The sequence below is a fragment of the Chrysemys picta genome, chromosome 2, assembly GCF_011386835.1.
Source record: "Chrysemys picta bellii isolate R12L10 chromosome 2, ASM1138683v2, whole genome shotgun sequence".
NCBI lineage: Eukaryota > Metazoa > Chordata > Testudines > Emydidae > Chrysemys > Chrysemys picta.
Window position 1 is genome coordinate 170,271,778 of NC_088792.1, and position 22,669 is coordinate 170,294,446.

General features: G+C 44.3%; 1 protein-coding gene and 1 long non-coding RNA gene across 2 annotated transcripts in view; one reads left to right on the forward strand and one right to left on the reverse strand.

The window, feature by feature from the left end:
* Window positions 1–282: 282 nt before the first annotated feature.
* Window positions 283–22,669, reverse strand: part of VPS4B (vacuolar protein sorting 4 homolog B) — a 40,579-nt gene continuing 18,192 nt past the window's right edge. The window contains exons 7-11 of the mRNA XM_005300857.3: window positions 21,257–21,405; window positions 21,002–21,083; window positions 18,017–18,236; window positions 11,587–11,727; window positions 283–1,882 (exon numbers count right to left, since the gene is read on the reverse strand). Coding sequence (XP_005300914.1) covers window positions 1,781–1,882; window positions 11,587–11,727; window positions 18,017–18,236; window positions 21,002–21,083; window positions 21,257–21,405 — 694 coding nt within the window. The 3' untranslated portion in view covers window positions 283–1,780. The remainder of the gene's footprint in view (window positions 1,883–11,586; window positions 11,728–18,016; window positions 18,237–21,001; window positions 21,084–21,256; window positions 21,406–22,669) is intronic.
* LOC135981608 (uncharacterized) overlaps window positions 19,929–22,669 on the forward strand; it is a 278,320-nt gene continuing 275,579 nt past the window's right edge. Inside the window, exon 1 of the long non-coding RNA XR_010598708.1 lies at window positions 19,929–19,951. This is a non-coding gene — a long non-coding RNA (uncharacterized LOC135981608). The remainder of the gene's footprint in view (window positions 19,952–22,669) is intronic.

Genomic DNA, 22,669 nt, shown 5'->3' on the forward strand with positions numbered 1-22,669 from the left:
TTGAATTTTGTCAGGTTTGTAAATATTTGGAATTATGCACAGAGACTGCAATGTGAGACAAAGGCACAACTATTGCATTTACGTGAATGATGTAAAAAGGAATTTGGGTGTATACTATACAGTGAAAGATTACTGGAAAGGAAATGAAGTTTCAGTACTATGTGGATTATAAGAAATATCTGAAGATTGCTTCTGTGTAATAGTGCAAACTGTACCCATGAACTTCAGTAGAAAGTTTGTCCAGGACCCCCCTGAAAATACTGAAGGAATAAACTGAGTATAGTTGTTGTACTATGACATTTTACTTCATTTAAGTACAGCAAATTTCACCAGTGCTATGATTTATACAGTACACAAAATATGTACATAAAAGAAAACCAAACCCATCAAAAGGTGACCATATAATATATCTACGAAATGTGCAAATTTCTTTTTTAATGCAAGTTAGTTTAAACAAAGCATATGCAGGGATAGAATTTTACAGTAATAATGGAATGTACTGTATTCTAAATACCTCAATGATCTTTCATATCTACTGTACAGTGCAAACTTACAAGGCACAAACTCAATGCTGACACTATAGTGTTGTAAGTTACATTCAGGCACATCTTAGAACCCATACTCCTTTAGAAAAAAATCACAGGAAGTAACATGATACTACTATTGTATTTTGTTTAGAGAGGTATTTTCAAAATCTTTAAGCATTAAATTGATACATGCTATGCACTGTACTAAAGGAGGTACTTAGGACAATTTAGCCCATCATCTCAAAGTTGTAGCCTTTTACTATTTCCTCCCTAAATTTCCCAGGTTCTGAAAATAAGATCACAAGTTAGTTCCAGAAGTACCTCACTTACAATATTCAAAGACTGGTTATACCTTGCAGGCCTTCAATTCTGTAATCTTATGCAAGTACTCTAAAACATTCTATGTGTTTGGTCAAAATTCCTGCTGAAAGTAAATCTGAATTAAAAAAAAAAACCCAATCAGTGAAGAACTTTCTTCCAAGATTCTTAAATTTAGTAAGTCTTTGCTAGATTGCACAGTGACAGATGTCGATCAGCTAACAGAGTTAAAAAACAAAAGTTTGCTGTTTAAGGCAATAATTAAACACAGCATACCAGAAAGAGAGCCAAGTACCAGTTCAATATCTGTATTTCTCATAAGTACTGGCCATTACATAAGTTCAAAATATTAGCCTCCATCACAGTGTTCTTTGCATACCTATTTTACAGGACATATACATCTACAAAATCTGATTTATTAGCAAATTTTTATGTATTTATCTAACTGAAAAGAAAGCAATTAACGTGCAGGCTAACTGACTGACATTCAGAACACTTGACAGATACACACGTCCTCTCCCACCCCCAAAAAGGTCATTTATTGTTGGGCTCAATGGGACTTCATAAATAATTTATAGCCAGGCCTACCAGATATAGCCTAAAATTTAACATTTAGTAAAACTTAACTAATCTTTTAAGAGATTTCTAATATTTAAATACAATTTACCACATCACTTTTGCTTTGCCATATGATCCTAAAATTATACTCTTAGTATTACCTCTCAGTAGAAGACATTTAATAGACATTTGAGGAAAACAATACAATACAAAAGCTCAAAGGGTCTTTGCAAAGATATCTTCTATTCCATGTGCAAAGTAAGAAGGAAGTGATTTTTTTTTCCCATTGGCAATTATTTGAAATGCCATCAATAAGGAGGCAAAAATACCTATGAAAGAGAAAACATAAGGTGGAGTGTTCCATGACTGTCTTTGGTTTAGCCTTCCTGACCAAAGTCTTTTGTAAACTTCGTTAATTTTTCCAGATCCTGTTCATTTACTGTTGGTTTTGTGCTAGCTAGTGACCTTAGCATATCAGCCTGTCAGAGGAAAAAAAAAAATAGTACAGATTAATATATTAACATCAGAAGTATTTTCATAAACACAACATTAGCAACAGTATCACATCCAATAATCTTGCTGCCAATATGCACACTGGAAAAAAATCAACTGGATCAGCCATGAAACATGGAAGTAGCAAGTTACATTTATAAAGTATAAATGATCAAAACATTTACATGCATACTTTCCATAATATAAAATATGTGGTCAATGAATATAGACAGAGGTATATCAGTGACATTTCTAACAGTGAAACCTTGGCCATTAAAATTTTTAGGTTTAACCTGCTCCAGTAACCAGCACACAATTTGGTTCATCATTGCTTAGTGGAAGTGAAGAATAAGAGCAACGCTGTTGCTCACTATCATAACTTTAAACTACAATAATTTAATATAAGGGGGAAAAAAAGCAGGTGTTCTCAAGTACATGCCATGGTACAATACAATAAAAGTTGAGTTCGTATATAAAGCTAATATTTTATAACTGATATCTAGCAAAGTTTAGCTATTCATGACTGATGTAAAAACTATTTTTGGTAATTGGAGAGGGTTTGCCTAAGTCTCAAAAGGCTAATATCTGTGTCATTTCAATTTAGCCAACCACCACTATAACTCACTAGCTTTCCTAAACTTTTGCCCCTATTTTTAGCAGCCTATATCTATGAAGCCAGAACCCTAGAGATAAAAACTACTTACTAATATTCAGGACAAAAAATTGTAGTTTCAATCCTACGTAGTACTGAATGACTGGAGTAGGTACATTACAAAACCATACTATTAAAAAAAAACCTGCCAAACACATGAAACATGAACAGGGCTATTTTTTAGACAATGATCACAAATGAACTGACAACAGATACTACTCTTTAAAAGGAATCAACGCCTGATCTAATTAACAAGAGCAGATTTCTAACACTGAAAGACAAACATTGGATTGCTGCCAGTGAAGAACTTGGGTTCCTTAAATATGTCCAGCAATACCAGCTGTAACAATCTAGGTCCAGAAACGCCAAGGGGAGAAGAGGAGGTTACTCATCCTGTGCAGTAATTGACGTTCTTCGAGATGAGTGTCCCTGTGGGTGCTCCACTCCAGGTGTTGGTGCATTTCTGCACCTTTGCTCTGAGATTGTTACAGCAATACTTGTACTGGTCACGCACGCGCAGCATCTGACCCCCCCCCCCCCCCGCTTTGAGTGTACGTTAATACTACGCATGTGCGACCGGTCTCCTCAGTTCCTTCTCTACAACGGAGGCTACCCCAACTCCAAAGTAGAGGGGAGGAGGGTGGGTAGTGGAGCACCCACAGGGACACCCATCTCGAAGAAGGTCAGTTACTGCACAGGGTGAGTAACCTCCTCTTCTTCTTTCAGAGATGTTCCTGTGGGTTCTCCACTCCAGGTGACTTAAAAGCAGTGTATCTCAAGGAGGTAGGGACTTCAGATTTTATAGGAATGCAGTAGATAATACAGCTCTGCCTAATCGTGTATCAGAGAGAGGGCCTTGAGTAAGGGCATAAGACTTAACAAATGTGTGTTCAGAAGTCGAATGATGTCAGCCAGAGGAACTTTGCGTAGAAAAGCCACAGAGGTAGCCACAGATCTAGTGGCATGAGTTCTGATGCCGGCTGGAGGCGTAACTTTCTTTATCTGATAGCACAGTCGGATACACTCAGAAATCCAGTTTGAAAGTCTCTGGGTAGAAATAGGTGTCCCTTTGGAGCGCTCCGCAATGGAGACAGAGTCTAGAAGAGTTCTTGAAGGGCTTGGTTCTATCCAAATAGAAGGACAAAGCCCTGCGTACATCTAACGTATGCATTGTGGATTCAAAAGAGTTTGCATGTGGTTTAGGAAAGAAGGTTGGTAGGTGTATCGGCTCATTGATGTGGAATGATGAATGCACCTTTGGAAGAAATTTGGGGTGTAGTCGGAGGGTAACCTTGTCCTTAAAAATGTGTATAAGGTGGGTCTGCCATGAGAGCCGCTATTTCTCCTGCCCGTCTGGCGGAGGTGATTGCCACTAAGAATGCTGTTTTCATAGAGAGGTGTAAGAGGGAGCAAGTGACTAGAGTCTCAAATGGTTGTTGAGTTAAGCAGGATAATACTAAGTGAAGGTCCCACAGAGGGGTAGGAGGTTTAATGTCCGGGTATAGGGATTGGAGCCCTTTGAGAAAACGTTTGGTGATTGGATGAGCAAAAACAGAGGTATCGTCGATCTTTTCATGAAAAGTTGTAATAGCAGCTAAGTGGACTTTGATCGAGCTGAAAGAAAGGCCAGATTGCTTAAGATCTAATAAGTAGTCAAGTATGGACGGAAGAGGTGCAGAAGTAGGAGGAAGTTGTTTAGTTGAGCACCATTGTGTGAATCGCTTCCACTTTTGGAGATATGTGGTGCGAGTAGATTGTGTTCTGCAATGTAGGAGCACTCTCTGAACCTGCTCAGAGCATGCTAGATGGTTTTGGGAGAACCATGTAGGAACCAAGCTTTGAGATAAAGCATGGACAGAGGTTGGGGTGAAGAAATCAGCCGTGTTGCTGCGATACGAGGTTCGGAGTGAGGGGCAATGAAATCGGTGGGCGAATTGGCATTCTGGTGAGGAACGGAAACCATGGTTGTCTGGGCCACAACGGGGCAATGAGAATTACCGTGGCACGATCTGTCCGTATCTTTGTCAGAACTCTGTGGAGAACTGGTACTGGGGGGAAGCACACTAAGTGTTGAGCCCATGAGATCAGGAATGCATCTCCTAGGGAATGGTTGCCCAATCCCGCTCTGGAGCAAAATTCGGGACATTTCTTGTTCTTCACAGTCGCGAAGAGGCCCAGGTTTGGATAGCCCCAAACGCGGAATATATTGTTTATGATCGTGTCGTTTATCTCCCATTCGTGATTCCAGGGAAAATATCCGCTTAGTTTGTCCGCGGTGGTATTCAGGGCCCCGGGAAGATAGGCAGCTGATATCCAGATGTTGTTCACGAGGCACGCCAGAGCTTCATGGCTTCTGTGCAAAGCGAGTAAGATTGAGCCCCTCCCTGCCTGTTGACACAGAACATGCATGCGATGTCTGTCATTATCTGAACATGTTGGTTCTGAATGAATGGGAAGAAGCGACGGCAGGCATTGCATATGGCTCGCAGTTCTAGGACGTTTATGTGTAGGGAGGCTTCGGTGGAAGACTATAGCCCCTGGGCTGTATGGTGGGACATGTGTGCTCCCCATCCCATGAGGGATACATCAGTAGTCATTAGGAGTGATGGGGAGTCCTGGAGAAAAGGGACTCCTGAGCAGAGGTTGGAGGGAACTGTCCACCATTGGAGGGAGTCTTTGACTCTGAAGGGTATGGACAGAGGCTTGTTTAGAGCGTGTATGTTCAGTCTGTAAACCGTGGCCAACCAAGCTTGGAAGGCACCTCATGTATAGGCGTGCATTTTTGACCATGAAAGTACATGAGGCCATGTGGCATAATAGTTTCAGGCAGTCTTGTGCAGTGACCTGGGGACTGTTGCGAAGTTTTGTAACCAGGAGTTTTATGGTGTTGAAATGATCAAGCAGGAGAGACACTATTCCCGTTCTGGAATCGAGATGCGCTCCTATGAAATCCAGTTGTTGGGTAGGAGAGAAGGTGGATTTGTTTTTATTTGTAGGCCAAGGGAAAGGAAGCAAGCGACGGTAAGCTGCGTGGATCAAAGAGCTTCATCAAGTGTTGAGGCTTTGAGGAGACAATCGTCGAGGTAAGGAAATATTATAACCCTGTTTCCTGAGGTGGGCAGTAACCATGGCTAGGAGTTTGGAGAAAACTCGGGGGGCGGTACATAGGCCGAAGGGCAACACTCTGTATTGAAAATGTGTCAAACCAAGAGTAAAACGAAGAAAACCACTGTGGGAATAGCCACATGAAAATAGGCGGCCTGTAGGTCGAGGCTGAAAACCAATCACCCTACTCCAGTGCTGGGATTATGGTGGTAAGGGTAACCATTTTGAACTTTTGCTTTTTGATAAATTTGTTTAGCCACCTGAGGTTGAGGATCGGTCGCCATCCCCTGGTTTTCTTTTCTGTTAAGTAATGGGAGTAGAAACCTTTCCCTCTGTGTTGTTCGGGCACGATTTCCCCAGTTGAAGGAGATGTTGCTCTTGAGAAGAGTCCCTGAACAGGGACAGGGAGGGTGGGTGGGAGGGAGGCAGGAAGGAAGAGGAAAGGGATGGAATAGCCAATTGTGACGACCTCTAAAGCCCACTTGTCGGTGGTAATATTTCACCATTGATGGGAGAATGGGTGTAGGCAATGTCCAAAAATAGGGGCAGGTGGTGTAAGCACTGAAGTGGAAATATTGTTTTCTATACTCTCAACCAAGGCTTCAAATTCGCTTAATTAGTTGGAGGGAGTTGAGATGCTGCTGAGGAGTTGGGACAGCGGCGTTGGTATCTGGGTCTCTGGTGTTGCTGTTGCTCATGAGATCTATGGAATTGCTGGGTGTATGTGAGATAGCTTTGAGGAGACAATCGCTGATAAGGCTGATATCTATATTATTGCATTCTAGTCGTAGGGGTTTGAATTCCTAGAGACCGGAGAGTTGCCCTGGAGTCCTTCATGGAGTGGAGTATGTGATTTGTGGTGGAGGCGAACAGTTTGTCACCGTCGAAGGGGAGATCCTCAATGGTACGCTGGACCTCCCGGGGAAAGGGAGAGGACGAGAGCCATGACCCTCAGCGCATCTTGACTGCTGTGGCTGTGGACTGTGCCGCAGCATTGGCCACATCAAGGGCAGCTTGGAGAGCAGTGCGGGAGACGATTTGTCCCTCGGAAACTATGGCTGTAAATTGTTTCTTTTCTTCTGGAACGTGCTCAATAAAGTCCATGAATTTATTGTAATTTTTGTGGTCGTACTTTGCTAGTACAGCTGTATAATTAGCAACGTGAAACTGCAATGTGGAAGAAGCGTATACCTTACGTCCGAGCAGATCTACTCGCTTACTGTCCTTGTCAGAAGGGGTGAAGCGGGGAAATGGTGTTTGTTCTTTTGGTTAACTGCATCTACTACCAGCGAGTTTGGCGCTGGGTGAGTAAACAGGAATGCCGAGCCCTTGGAAGGAAAAATGTACTTTCGGTCTGCTCTCTTACAGGTAGGCAGGCTTGCAGCCGGGGTTTGCCAAATTGTCTTGGCAGGTTCTAAAAGAGATGCGTAATGCAATTCTAGAAGAAGAAGAGGGCTGCAGGATGTCAGTTAGTTCATGCTGCTGTGCAGGGACTTCCTCCAGGTTAATTCATAGCTCATTGGCAATTCTTTTAAACAGGTCTTGAAATTTTGAGAAGTCGTCCAAAGACATCAGGGGGGAGGAGGAAACAATGCTTCATCAGGCGGAACAACTGGTTCTACCAGGTTAGAGACAGACTGTGCTTGCTCTTGCAGTTGTGACAGGGCTGCCTGGTGTCTGGAGTCAGTGGCAGGGTCGTCAGCTGGTGGTACCAAGCTGGTCTCATGCCTAACTACAGTGGTATAATGAGTGTGGTCGCGAGTATAAGGAGCCCATGGAGCCCAATACTGCCACTGTGGTGGGAAGGACATGGGTAGTGCCTCCAGGGGTTCACGCCCCATGGGGCAGGACCCTCAGAGTAGGATGAGGCAGCTTTTCTATGACCTCTCTTGATTGGGGTCTGTGGACGGGAGATCTGATAAGGTGAAAATTCTCCCTGCAGCCCAGATTCCTCATCACTGGAGGAAAGCTGTGCGGACCTTGTCCGAGTGTCCAGAGAGAAGTAGGTGTTAAGCAGGGGTGACTGCAGGATAGGTGACACCAGCAGGTCCCTTGAGTGTGTGAATTGTGGTGCTGCAGCACACCTCTGCGAGTGGAGGGGTGTGCGAGAGGAATTTGTTGTGAGGAAGGATTCCTCTGCACCGGTGCCCTAAGCGTTCTGTCACTGCCGGCTAGCTCAAAGGCTGACGGTGCCGGGAGAGTGAGAGGAGCCTGTGAGGGGGGGGTCAGGCAGGCTAATGTGCATTGGCACTGCTTCCATTGCGGTGCCAAACAGTGCCGTGTGAGAGGCAAGCAACTGAAAGCCTGAAGCCTCGGCACCGGAGATTAGTACGACCGTAACCACCGCAGCCGGAGGAGCCCGGCGCATCAAAAGGTACTCAGCTGGGGGAGCGTGGGGAGGAAAGCAGTACCCGGAGAAGGCTTATCCCTGCCAATACCCTTTGTGGGTGAGAGAGACTGATGGTTTTTTTTGAAGTTTTCTTTTGTCTCTTTGCTGTGGTGTACAGCAGAGTCAGAGCCCGAGTCTGAGGGATTTTTGCAGCAGGAGTAGTTTTAACTGCAGGCCCCTGTCTTTGCGTGCCCTGGATTTCAACTTGCTGCAGTGGGCACATTTTTCGGGGATGTGGGACTCCCCCAAACATTTAATACATTTAGAGTGGCCATCTGAAAGAGAGATGGCATCATTACAGTTAGAGCAGCGTTTAAAACCTGGAGAGCCAGGCATGTCGGAAGCGGCTGCAGTGACAGGAACAAAAAGGTTTTTTTTGTTTTGTTTTTTTAAGAAGAGAAAAGACGGGAAAAGGATACCTAACTAATACTGGTAAGCTAAACTAAGAAGGAAAAAAGTTGAACAAGGGAGAGAAGAAATTCTCTAATGAGTCTGCTGAGCTCCATCTCAGGCCGGGGACGGTAGAGAAGGAACTGAGGAGACCGATTGCGCAGGCATACTATTTAGGAACACTCAGAGCAGGGCGGGGGCAGGCTCTGCGCGTGCGTGACTGGTACAAGTACTGCTGTAAGAATCTCTGAGCGAAGGCGCAGGGACGCACCAACACCTGAAGTGGAGCACCCACAGGGACATCTCTCAAAGAAGAACAAAAGGTTTGAACCCTCAAAATAAGTAGTTAAATCAACTGATTGCATACAAATGTTACAGTACTATAAAAATATATCAAGGTCTTATGAAATCTTGTAATGTTCTAAACTAAATCATTAGGAGATACATACACATTTTCATGTATTTGTATATATAGAACACTGTGCTGCAACTTCAGCCACACTTTACAGTAGGGTGGTGAGCACTCAGGCATGGAGGGGCACCTCCCAAAACAGTTGTTTACACGAACCCGGCTTCAGGCTTCAAGTAACTATCCGCTGTCCATCCCAGGAAAGGACAACAGTGGACCATTACAGTTAATGGAAAGTCTCTGAAATAACTCGAAGTTGAAAAGAACACAGAGGCTCCCCAACATCAAATCAGGAAGAAATTTCACAACTGTGATTAACCATGAATCATCACGGACTGAGAGAAAAAAACAGAGAGAAAAGGAAAACCCTTTTAAAAACAGGCTTGGAACTGAGCTGAATCCAGAAGGGGACAGTCTCAAGGCAGGAGGCTGTTTGTGAATGCTGGATCCCTCCTATAGTTAGGGGGTATGCTGGGGAACTGTATTAAGACAATAGGTAACTTGTATTAGAAAAGGGACTTTATCTGACATAGAACTGTAAAGGCTGAGGTTATGTCGTCATGTTTATTTTCTGTGTGAGTCAGATGTTTGCTTTCCCTTACTATTTCATCTTTGATCTGTGGATTTTCTATTAAATACAACTTTTTGTTCATTTTTGTCCCAAACAGGTCTCCGTTGGGCAAATTGTGTGGCATATGCGCGCCATGGTGACCTGAGAGCTGCGGAGCTGGTTTCACACCTTTGGGGGCAATGAACCACAGGGGAAAAGTTTAAGTGCCTGTGAGGACATATTTGGGGAGATGCAGGACTAGAAGGGTTGTTGGTGTCACTTTGCAAAAGATTAAGTAGGCTAGTGAGAGCCAGGGTGACACCTTATGCTTGTGGGCTGACTACTGGTATCAGGGATCTGAACCATAGCTGCACAGTACAGAGGTCCCCCAAGTACTAAGGCAGGCATGACAGAACCCTTTACAGGTCTGGGTAGTCTCCAAAGTGTCACACCAGCTCTACATAGTACCCAAAAGGTAGACAAAAATCCTGTTAGACTATCAGATAGAGATGCAGGGCTAGACTTGCAAAATTGGGTGTGCACACACACATCTGTGTATGACTAACTTATGCAAATACCCTGAAGGGGCACAGATACAATATGGCTAGTGTTAATTTTTAGTTTTTGTTTGTTTTTGGAAAGGAGATGGAGAAGCACTGAAACCTAAGTAAAGAGATAGTTTCTAAAAAAAAGTTAATTCCAACTATAGAGGCTTTCAACACTAAAGAATTGCATCAGAATGGATGGCAAAATTAGACTGGTCAGTTTCACATAGAAGTTCTGATACAGACAGTAAAATGCAAGAAGTCAGACATCCATGGTGAAAAATAGTATAGAATATTTAAAAACAAACTAAGAGAGCAGGGTCAAACACACACCCAGAACCATATAAAGTTCTCTGTAAGTGCAGCAAATAGACTCATGCTACGACTGGCTACTGCTTTCAGAACTCCCTAGTCATGCCAGAGATGCCATCTCAAAGGTGTCTGTCATTCAACTGACAGCTTATAAATGCGTGATTGCTTTATTTATTTTATTTTTTTCTATTTTTGAGATGAATGGGTAATCATAAGAACCTGAGGTGGCGTCCTGCCCAGTAGGCAACTAGTGCCTTGGGGCTAAATCCTATTTACTCTGAGATAAACCTACTACAAATTAAAAGTCCCCCAATGCAGATTACTTTTACTCTGAGTACAAGTTTTAGCTAAGATACCCCAGTTAGTGCTTTTAAATTTCATGAGCACTGATGATCTGATAAAATCTCTCTTTCACTACTTGAATAGGTACAACATGGACAGTGGCAGCTCAAATTTCTTCCCAACTCTCCCTCCAGCCAAATATACCTATATCCTCTATTTTGTATAGATCTGGTCTTGCAACTCTTGGAAAAATATGGCAGCAATAAGTGTCCTGTAACAGATTTTGCTATATTGACTGAACTGAAATCGAGTGAGCCAAAAATTGTTTCTCTACACATGATAAATGTATTCTATGCTCCAGACTAAAAAATAATTATTTTAAAGAGACTAGTATTGGGGGGTGGGGGAGAAGAGAAGAGGGGACCCTCATACATCTTTATGCAAAATCCACTGAAACTACCATTATATACATATATAATCACTTGTCACAAAATTGTATGTGGTAATAGGAGTTTTCAGCATTATTTTCAAACTGTAAACACCAGCCTGCAGTATAACAATTGACCATATTCTCTCAATACAGCAATACAATCCTGAGATTCAGGGATGACAGTGATGGAAAAAATCAGTGATAACAGAGGGGAGGAAACTGAGGGGTGTTTGGGTGGTAGGGACCACAGAAAAGCAGGGATGCACAGTGGAGGAGCCACCTGGTAGGCTACCACACAATTAACAGCTGATAAGAGAAAGGTTCTAGCTGCATGTCAGCTGATGGGCAGGATGAATACAGGGAAGCTGTAAGTCAGGGTGGGGAGAGTTGGCTCTGTATAGCAAAAAGGGCTTACAATTGTTGAACAAACTGTACCAGACTCATGACTAAAATAGCATGCTGGGATTAACTGAGTGCTGATGGGTGTGCTCAGCCCTTCTGAAACCAGGCCACTAATTTAGGTGCCTAACTTCAAGCACCCACGTGTGGAAAACTTTGCTTTAAGATTATGATAAAGTTCTATGAAGCATGAAGCAACACATTTCGTAATAAAAACAAAATTCTGACCATGGAAACAACAGGCTCCAACAGCTTATCCCCTGGGACATCCATCCAGGTCATTTCAATGGCATTAGGATCACCTGGGGAGCACGGAGTAAGCATGTCTTCTACCAAAATATTTGGGTCAGTCAGCGATGGTGCTCTTACCTGGAAATAAAAAAAAAAAAAAAAATCATACAAGTGAAGCATTCTAGAAAAAAAACAAACTTATAGACCACAGACAGAAGATAAAAAAAACCCCAAATGCCAATCAATACATTATTTGCTGCAGAAAGTAATTAATGTTGAGAGAACTTTTCACTATTTACTATGCAAGGAGTGGGAGAGGGGGAAGTTATTTTATTCTCACCTTCCAAAAGGTTCTCTATTGGTAAACCACCTGTTAGATCTTATGTCTTCAAAAAGTGTTAATATTTAGTAACTACAGTTGACACATATGAGATTCTTGACAATTGAAATAAATTTTGGCCTTATTTAAAAAGAGTGCCCTCTTTTTAGTCTGACTTCCCTCCCACTAGTAGGCTCCACTTTCTTGCTGAAGTCCTGTGAAACAGAAGCCAGATCTTTTTTGACCATGAGGGTGGTGGCAGTAACAGCTGAACATACAGGTCACTTCACAGAAATCTTATCTGTTGCTTCTTTGGGGATTAAGGTTTAAGTTCTTGTAGACTACTATCAGTGCCAAAGAAGTTGCTTGAAGCGCTTCTGAGAAGCAACTATACGAACCTATAAACTGGATTAGGGAAATGCTAAGAGTGCCAAGGGTTACAGCTAACACCCTTTCCACTTTCTGGTAATAGTAGGGGCAGATCACCCAGCACTATCAGCCTTCCCGTAACATCTGGATAGTCATCCTAGAGTGCATAGCAGATAGGAAATCCCCACAGGTCCCTTGTAAACATTCAGCTACTGCTCCACAGAGTCTTCGGAGCCGCTTTCCAGCTCCTGCATTACAGAACTTGAGATGGAAAGTAGGGCCATCTAGTGGGAGAAAAAAAAGTAATCTTTAGAGGGAACACTGATCGACAGCCCTAGTATAATTTTTCCCACCCTTGTGCGGAATGAATTTTGTTATGTGCACCATACTGGTGCACATAACAAAATTGATGTGGCGGGGTGGGGCCAAGGGGTTTGGAGTGTGTGAGGAGGTTCAGGGCTGGGGAAAAAGGCTGGTGTGTGTATGGGGATGAGGGACTCAGGGCTGGAGCAGAGGGTTGGGATGCGAGGGGGTGAGGGCGCTGGGTGGGGTGCAGGCTGCCCTGCCCCGGGGCTACAGCGGGGGGGGGGAGGGGAGAGAGAGAGAGTGAGCGCATTCCCCCCCAGCAGCACCTGGGCTGGGGGGGGAAGAGGTGCCTCTCCTCACCGCAGCAGCTCCAGCGGGGCTGGGCTAAGGGCTCCTCTCCCTGGCCACGGCAGCACAGGCAGGCCTGGGCTGGGGCACCTCTCCCCAACCGCAGCAGTTCCAATGGGCCTGGGGAGGGGCTCCTCTCCTGGGCAACTCTGGAGGGGCTGGGGGACCTGCGTGGTCCTAAATAGCCTGCTGCACGGCTATGCAGCTTACAGGGCAACCAACTGTCGATTACTCGCAGTTAACTCATGATTAACTCAAATTAATCGCAATTTTAAGCGCACTATTGAACAATAGAATACCAATTGATATTTATTAACTATTTTGGATGTTTTTCTACATTTTCAAATATATTGATTTCAATTATAACACAGAATACAAAGTATACACTGCTCACTTTATATTATTTTTCATTACAACTATGTGCACTGTAAAAATGATAAACAGAACGCAGTATTTCAATTTACTTCATACAAGTACTATAGTGCAATCTCTTTATCGTGAAAGTGCAACTTACAAATGTAAATTTTTTGTTGTTACATAACTGCTCTCAAAAACAAAACAATGTAAACTTTTATAGCCTACAAGTCCACTCAGTCCTACTTCTTGTTCAGCTAATTGCTCAGACAAACAAGTTTGTTTACATTTATGGGAGATAATGCTGCCCACTTCTTATTTCCAATGTCACCAGAAAGTGAGAACAGGCATTTGTATGGCACTTTTGTGCCAGCATTGCAAGGTATTTACATGCCAGATATGCTAAACATTTGTATGCCTCTTCATGGTTTGGCCACAATTCCAGAGGACATGCTCCTATGCTGATGACGCTCGTAAAATCAAACAAACAAACGTTAATTAAATTTGTGACTGAACTCCTTGGGGGAGAACTGTATGTTTCCGGCTCTATTTTACCCGCATTCAGCCATGTATTTCATGTTATAGGAGTCTCGGATGATGACTCAGCACATGTTCATTTTAACAACGCTTTTGCTTCAGATTTGACAAAATGCAAAGAAGGTACTAATGTGAGATTTCTACAGCACTCGACCCAAGGTTTAAGAATTTGAAGTGCCTTCCAAAATCTGAGAGGGACAAGCTGTGGAGCATGCTTTCAGTAGTCTTAAAAGAGCAACACTCCGCTGCGGAAACTACTGAACCCGAACCACCAAAAAAAGAAAATCAACCTTCTGCTGGCGGCATCTGACTCAGATAATGAGAATGAACATTCGTCCGTCTGAACTAGTCATCAGCATAGACACATGTCCTCTGGAATGGTGGTTGAAGCATGAAGGGACGTATGAATCTCCAGAGTATCTGGCATGTAAATATTTTGCAACACCAGCTACAACAGTGCCATGAGACCAGCTGGTCTCACTTCCAGGTGACATTGTGAACAAGAAGCAGGTAGCATTATCTCCTGCAAATGTAAACAAACTTGTTTGAGTGATTGGCTGAACAAGAAATTGGACTGAGTGGACTTATAAGCTCTAAAGTTTTACATTGTTTTATTTTTTAATGCCGTTTCTTTTTGTACATAATTCGACATTTGTAAGTTCAACTTTCATGATAAAGAGTTTGCACTACAGTACTTGTATTAGGTGAATTGAAAAATACTATTTCTTTTGCTTTTTACAGTGCAAATATTTGTAATAAAAAATAAATACAAAGTGAGCACTGTACACTTTGTATTGTGTTATACCTGAAACCAATATATTTGAAAATGTAGAAAACACCCAAAAATATTTAAATAAATGGTATTCTATTATTGGTTAACAGTGTGATTGATCATGATTAACTTTTTAAATTGCTTGACAGCCCTAGTTTATACATTATTTCCAGTCATATATCCAAAATATATATGACCAAAGTTAACTTACTAGGTTTTTAAGTAGTGTAACTAGTGCTGACAATGGTATTGTACATTGTCGTTTGTTATCAGTCTAAAATCATGTCTGAGGCCAGTGCATCTTACAAATTTTAACTGTGTTCTAATTAGGTGAGGGACAACTGTGTCTTCAATACAATTTTTGTAGTGTACATAGAGCCTTAACAGCAGTGCTTCAATTTCTTCATCTGTAAAAACAGGAATATCTCTCTCCTTGCCATAGGTGTTGTGAGGCTGAATCTGTTACTTTGAAGGTGATATAGGAGGAGAACCCTAGCGTCAACCAAAAATAATTGTAGGAGTTCAGTTTAATTTAGGCTCTACTAAGAAAACTCACCATGTGTGAATTAATTTCCATCTAATACACCTCTACCACAATATAACGCGACCCGATATAAGGCGGGTTCACATACAACATGGTAAAGCTCTGACACGCTGTTCTGAGCAGCGTGTTAAGGGTGCCGGGCCAGTCCGGGGCAGAGGGGTTGGATAAGGGGCAGAGGTTCTCAGGGGTGGTCAGGGGCTTCCCCCCGCCCAGGATCTGGGGGGCAGGAGCTGTGGGAGGGCACTTTTGAGGGCCCCGCAGTCCCAGAGTGGCCCGGGGGGATTAGCGGGGGACCGGGAGCAACCCGCTCTGCTTCCCTCGCCCCGGCCCCAACCGTGTCGCTCGGGCGAGGAGGCTCGGGGGAAGGGATCAGTTGCAATGGGGGTGATTAGGGATGGGGGTCTCTGGAGGGGGCAGTCAGGGAACAAGGAACGGGGGTGTGTGTGGCCAAAGCAAGTTTGATATAAACACGGTCTCACCTACAACACGGTGAGATTTTTTTTGTCTCCCGAGGACCGCGTTATATCAGGGTAGAAGTGTAAAAGTTTTTCTAATTTGAACAAAAGACATTACCCTCTAGGGTGACCATATTTCCCTATGCCGAATATGGGACACCTGGTAAAATTTCTCATATTCAAGCAAGTCCAACGTCAATCAATCAGAACTATGTAGTAAAAACATTCAAATTAACATCAAGTTAACAGAGCCCCTGTTAAAAAGAAATCCTGTGTACTTGGATTCTTTCTATTTAGCTTCTTATCTTTAAGGCTTTAGGGTTCACATGGGGAGAGGTGACAAACACCCCCACCCCTCCACAGGGAGAGGTGACACACACATTCCTGTACAGAGAGAGAGAGAGCGCGTGTGTCCGTGTACGAACCAACCCTCCCTGCCCGGCGCTCTCCATCCTCCATGCCTAGCTGGACCCCTGGGACAGACCTACCTCCCGGTACCTGGTGCCGTGTCTTTCCGAGGCAACATGTGGAGGGAACATGCAAGGTCACATGCCCCCCTCACCAGATTTCTGCCACGATTCACCCCAGAATGTGACCAGCAGCAGCCTTTTTGCACTGTGTAGGAGGGAAGGGATGGGAGCTGCTTCCAGCCGCAGGGGAGAAGGAGGGTGGGAAGGGATGACCTGGCCCGTGTCCTTGCAGAGCTCATCTCATCTACCTCCTCCCCTGTGGCTGGAAGCAGCTTGTCCCTTCCTGCCTGCACAGTGTCGAAAGGCAGCTAACACTTCCAGGCTGCTGTGGGCCACCAACATAACCTAGCCACCTCCTGTCCACCAGCTACAGTGCGGGCAGGAAGGGGTTAAGCCCTAAGGATACACTGGGGAACCTGACTGCTGGCGCTTCAGTGAACCCAGTCAGAGAGGTGGCTCAGCAGGGGAGGATGCCTAGAAGACAAAGCAGCCCCGTGCTCCCTGGGGGCAGGACCCAGGGCAGGTAAAGAGGGTGCTAAGCCCCTGCTCGGGGGAGGGGGGATGCTGTGGAGCCTATAGGATCGGGGCGTGAACAGGCTGAAAATCACTTCCCTCCACCACTCCAGAATTAGTTGAGGAGTGGAGAGGCTTCCCTGTGCCAGCGCTGTGCAGGGCTTTGGCACATGCAGGGCTCGGCTCCTCCTGGCCAGCGCCCTGGGCCGGAAGGTCTTTGACTTTCCCAGGGTGCCAGCCCAGCCAGAGGCAGTGGGGGAAGGAAGGAGCCTGCCGGCCAGGCTGTTGGTAAGCTGAGCACTCCGACGAGGGGGTTTCAGCGCAGCACTGGGAGCGGGACCCGCCCTGCCAGGGGCGGATAGGGAGGAGCAACGGGTTGGAGCAGGGGGTGAAGAGGCAAAGCAGGGAGAGGACAGCGAGAGAGGGAGCACGTAAAGGGCCAATGGGTGGTCATCCGAGGTGACGCAACTGGCCACTGCTTGCCTGCACTCACCAGCCACCGCAGTGCACAGCCAGTGTCTGACAAACAGGATTGGGGGGGTTAGGGGGTGGAGAGACCCTGCTGGCAGAGAGCTGGCATGCAGTGGGGGCTGCACTGACAGACCAGCAGGTGTTCCACCACCAACCTTGCACACTCACCCCCCATCATCGGCCACTGGACCCTCCCACTCACCTCTGGTGTATTTGACATAGAAATCCTTGCAAGACAATACACATGGAATCCCATTGCAGTTTTAAAAGTTCTTTCATTGTGTTAAGTGCTAAGACAGTAATCCACAAGATGTTAGGTGTTGTCCAAATAGTGACATACAGACCCTGCTCAGAGCTCAGGTGACACCATCAACTTAAAAAAAAGTCACTCAAAATATTTTTTTACCCATTATTGTCCCAACTAACCCCTAAGATTGTTAGAGTTTAAAGATGGAGAAAAGCCTGTTTATTTCCTTTGCAGATTTTTCAGCGCTCCTGTATAAACAATTGCCATCTGTATGGGTTTTTCTTATAGCAACAAGAAAGAGAAATACAATAGGAAAGTGCAAATATAAAAGCCTTTGCCAATTCTCATGGAGCTCAGGGAAGACATTAACACCTGAAGGTAACTACTTTTAACGTGGTTTTAAGTGGATGATTTCAAAGTTGATGGTGTCCCTTTAAGCAGCAGTCAGGAAATTTGTCAGAGCCAGGAATACAAGTTACAGACTCCTGGATCCCTGTGCCATGCTCAGACCAGTTCTCTGAAACAGAGCTAAGAGAAAAGCATTTTGTCCTAGCATGTACATTCTTTTTGTAGATTAAAAGCATATGAAAATTCACATACAAGTAACATTAATCAACCACAAGTTAAAAGCTCAATTGCCAAAAATCTCAAAATAAAAGGAGATTTGAACTCCAGAAACTAAGAGTTGGAAATTCTGCAACTTATTTTTTTTACATACTTACTTTCTTAAAGTGAGTGGCTGATTGCACTTTCCTAACAGGCTGCATCAGTGCATCGCGGACAATGACGCTTATGTCAGCACCAGAATAGCCATCAGTTCTCTTTCCAAGCTCTCGATAGTCTGATTCTGTCAGGCTGTTTGGGGTACTCCCAAGGTGAAGCTTAAACATAGCAGTCCTACCGTGGTCCTCAGGCAAAGGAATATGAATACGCTTCTCAAACCTTAATTTAAAAAAGCCACAAACACTGACTCTTGCAGGTACTTGATGGAAAGCAGTTCATGCAAATCGACAAATGGTCTAACAGAACTAGAAAGAATAAGGAAGCAATCTGAGCATTATAGCTTTAAGAATGTCTGTGCGTGTGAAGTGAGAGTGTGGAACATTAGCACTGTTTATTTTATAAGTCTGCTAAAAAAAGTACTGTAATATCCATAGTAGCAAACACTAATTAAAATTACATTCAGAATATTATAACCCCATTTCTTCATTTTCATGACTGAGAAATCTTCCCTTGGGTTTGAAAATTATCCCATGTTTGCGGCATGTCTACATGGAGACTTAGTGCATGGCAAGTAGGGGTGTCAATCTATAGTGCACTAGCTTGCCACACACTAACTGGTTACACGGACCCTGCTACCATGCAGTAGAAGTTCCATAGTGTGCTTTATGTTTGAAACAGCAGTACATCAAAGCATATTATGTAACTTTTAGGCTCCAGCTACACGGCACAGATGTGATTCCCCTGCTCATGTACGCATATTTGCACTAGCTCTCATCAAGCTAGCCTGAGTATAAACAGCAGCGTAGCCATGGTAGCACGGGTAGCGGCAGTGGAGGCATAGCTTAGCCATGCAGCATATGTACCCCACCTGAAACTGTAGGGTGAGTCCTCAGCACAGCTAAGCTGTGCCTCTGCTGCTGCTACCCATGCTACCATGGCTATCCTGCTGTTTATACTCGCACCAGCTTGGTGAGAACATGTGTACACAAGCAGGGGAATCACACCCCTTGCCTGTAGAGCAGATGTGCCCATAATGCACGGTAGTAGGGTCCACACTGCCAGTTAGTAAGCTGTAGATTTACACCCTGGTTTGTTGCACACTAAATCTCCATGTAGACAAATCCTTAGTCACAGATGACAGATTTTGTTTCTAGAAGGAACTCAAGGGACAAAAATCCCTTCAATATTTTTGAGGTATGGAGTGTTAAAACAGCTTTTTTGCTCAATTAACCAAAGTATGGCTGAACAACTTGACTTCCCTCTATTCATAATGTCTCTTAAGTTTACAAAGCTATTTTAAAAAAAGTTAATCAACTGAAATGTAACTTCAGGGCATGTTCAGTGAGACTCTGCTACAAATTTTAGTACCTTAATCAAGCCTTCTTCCTGATATGGTATTACTAGGAGGCTTTTAGAACTGCAGTTCTCCCTGACAAGCACAGTGACTATTGTTCTTAGACTGCTGGGATTATTTCCCCAAAATGCATGCATGCAAAGCACAAGGTATTCTCATTTTTCAATGCTGGAAAAGTTGCCAAAAAATATTAGCTAGTGCAGTGGTTTTAAACTCTCTTTCTGGCGACCCAGCTGAAGAAAATTGTTGATGCCCATGACCCAATGGAGCTGGGGATGAGGGGTTTGGGGTGTGGGAGGGGCTCAAGGCTGGGATAGAGAGTTGGAGTGCGGGGGTGAAGGGTGCGGGGTGGGCTCAGGGATGAGGATTTTGGGGTGCAGGAGGGGGCTCCAGGCGGGGGTGAAGGGTGCGGGGTGGGCCCAGGGATGAGGGTTTTGGGGTGCAGGAAGGGGCTCCGGGCGGGGTGCAAGCTCTGGTGTGGGGATGAGGGGTTTGGGTTGCAGGAGAGGGCAGGACTCTGGGCTGGGGGTGCAGGCTCTAGTGTGGGTCTGGGGATGAGGGGTTTGGAGTGCAGGGAGGGGCTCTGGGTTTGGGGGGGCTCAGGGCTGGGGCAGGGGATTGGGGCGTGAGGTTACCTCAGGTGGCTCCCGGTTAGCGGCGCACCGGGGATGCTAAGGCAGGCTTCTTCCCTGTCCTGGCATCGTGGACTGCACTGCACCCCCCCTCCCCAAAGTGGCCAGCAGCAGGACCGGCTCCTAGGTGGAGGCGTGCAAGCAGCTCCGCGTGGCTCTCGCTCACAGGTACCGCTTCCCCCCACCTGCTCCCATTGGCCAGGAACCGGCCAATGGGAGTGCAGAGCTGGTGCTCGGGGCAGGGGCACTGCACAGAGCCCCATGGCTCGTCATCTCCCCCTCCCCCCACCCTAGGAGCTGGACCTGCTGCTGGCTGCTTCCGGGGTACAGCGCAGTGTCAGAACAGGTAGAGACTAGCCTGCCTTAGCCAGGCAGCACCGCCAATGGGACTTTTAACAGCCCAGTTGGCAGTGCTGACCAGAGCAACCATGATCCAGTGCCTTACATTATGTGACCCAGTACTGGGTCGTGACTCGCAGTTTGAAAACCACTGAGCTAGGAGGTAGGTGGTGCAACAAGTCCATGCACTAGCGCTTTACCAAACTTACAGAGACCAGAAAATTAGCTTCTCTATTGAATCCACTTCAGCCTAATTGCCATTCTTTGCTCAAGAAAACCTCAGGACTAGACTAAGTAGGTGTTTTCAACTGAGGTAAATCAGATCTCTGTGTATGTGAGAAGAGGGAGATAAAGGGGCAGAGACCTACATGGCACCAGCACATATTGCATGCAACCAAACACTGGCCTGACTGGTATTATTTAAGGTGACCACAGGACCCCCTGCCCACACATTCAGGATCTACTGTAAAGGAATTGGAGAGTTTTCCAGTGTACAGATATTCAGGTCTCCCATACAAGGTAGTTAAAGCAGGATTCCGAACATTCACCGATTAAGCCACCACCTAATCACTAGTGAATTGAAAAAAAACTAACACTCTGTGCTGTATGGTGTGAAGTTGCATATTTTATAGGACAATACATGTTTTGTTATAAGTTACCTTCTCCTGATAGCAGAATCCAGAACCCAGGGTATGTTTGTAGCTCCCAAAACCAAGATTCCTTCATTGTCTACACCAACCCCTACACCAGAACAGGTAATATTTAATAATGTAAACACTTTTATAAAAGCATTTTAAAACATCTTGAAAAAACTACAAATTATCTTCAGTAATCTTATCCAAACTGTGTATCAAACAAGCCAAAATTGATATTAATTGCTTTAATTAACTGTTCCTTAAAGCCATTAATCTTACCTTGCATCTGAACTAGGAATTCTGTTTTAATTCGTCTGGCAGCCTCACTTTCATTCTCACTTCTTGATCCACACAGAGAATCTATCTCATCAATGAAGATAATAGAAGGTTTGTTTTCTCTGGCAAGCTGGAATAAGTTTTTCACTAATCTAGAAAAAAAATTAAGTTATCCCCCATGAGAAGACAGCAAGACGATATTATTGTACTGCATCATATCAAGCTTACCACGGGATAAGGAATCAAGGTTCATAATCATGATTTTAAGTAAGCAGTTGAGGATCCTCAAGAGGCAAAGTTCTTTAGCTCTGTAAATGATGCTTCACTCTAATCAAAGTCATCTGGCAATGCTGGAGGGAAATGAGGACTATAAAGTATAGTGCTTCAGACATGTTCTAGCTAGTGAAAGATCTGTTTATGTTTGCTTTTGGTCCTTTACAAGCTGGGCAGAACACATGAAGAAACAAATGTATTGTTCTGTTACATATTAAATGTAATCTAACCAACTCAAGAGACTTTGAAAGAGTAAAACTGAATAATGACTTCTGTGTCTGGTAGCACAATAATTCTCTTTAGGTGAAGGAAGTAGCCACAAGGGTTGATATGCCTGAGATATTACACATTTTCATATTTATTTGTTCAGGAAAAAATCTGATTAATATAAAAGTTGATGCCAATAATTTAAAATGGAGAAGTCTCAGGTAAAGCTCTGAAAAGTGACTAAAAATGGTGTCAAATACCAGGTCTGTCTCTCAAATTTGTTCCGTTTACAAGTGAAAAAATGGTGTTTTCTAATTGCCAAATAAAAGTCAACCTGGGGTTTTTATATCTTTCCTGCTTTTCCATCGCCGCCAGTACCCTGACTCAACGGATATGAACAACAGGAATATTTAAAGTGCACTCCCCGAAGTGGACAGCAGCAGGGCCAGCTCCAGTGTGGGGCTGGGGATGAAAGGTTTGGAGTGCAGGAGGGGGCTCAGGGTTTGGGGTAGGGGGTTGAGGTGCGGGACAGGGTCAGGGCTCTGGGCTGGGGGTGTACACCTTTAAGAAGCAAAAATAGTTGGCCAATATTTACCATTTTTCTCCTTTGAAGGTCACTTTTAATAAATCGCCCAAGTTCTGTTACAACACAGGAGGGAGAAAAATGATCCTCATAATAAAGGATCCAAACCAAGGACCACATATAGTGAAGACCCTCTTTTCATGCACAGCTGTAGAAGAGAGTCAAGGTTGATGTGGGGAAGAAACTAAGTTTCCTGTCCTTTTTCGGTTTATTTTAATGAGACCTATATAATACAGCCTGCCAGAAATTTTCCAAGGAAAGTGCTGGTTTGTGAACCTGAGATGTTTCAGGAAAAGTTTGGGTTTTTACAAAACTTTCATCAAATGACTAACAAGAACCTGACTGACAGACTG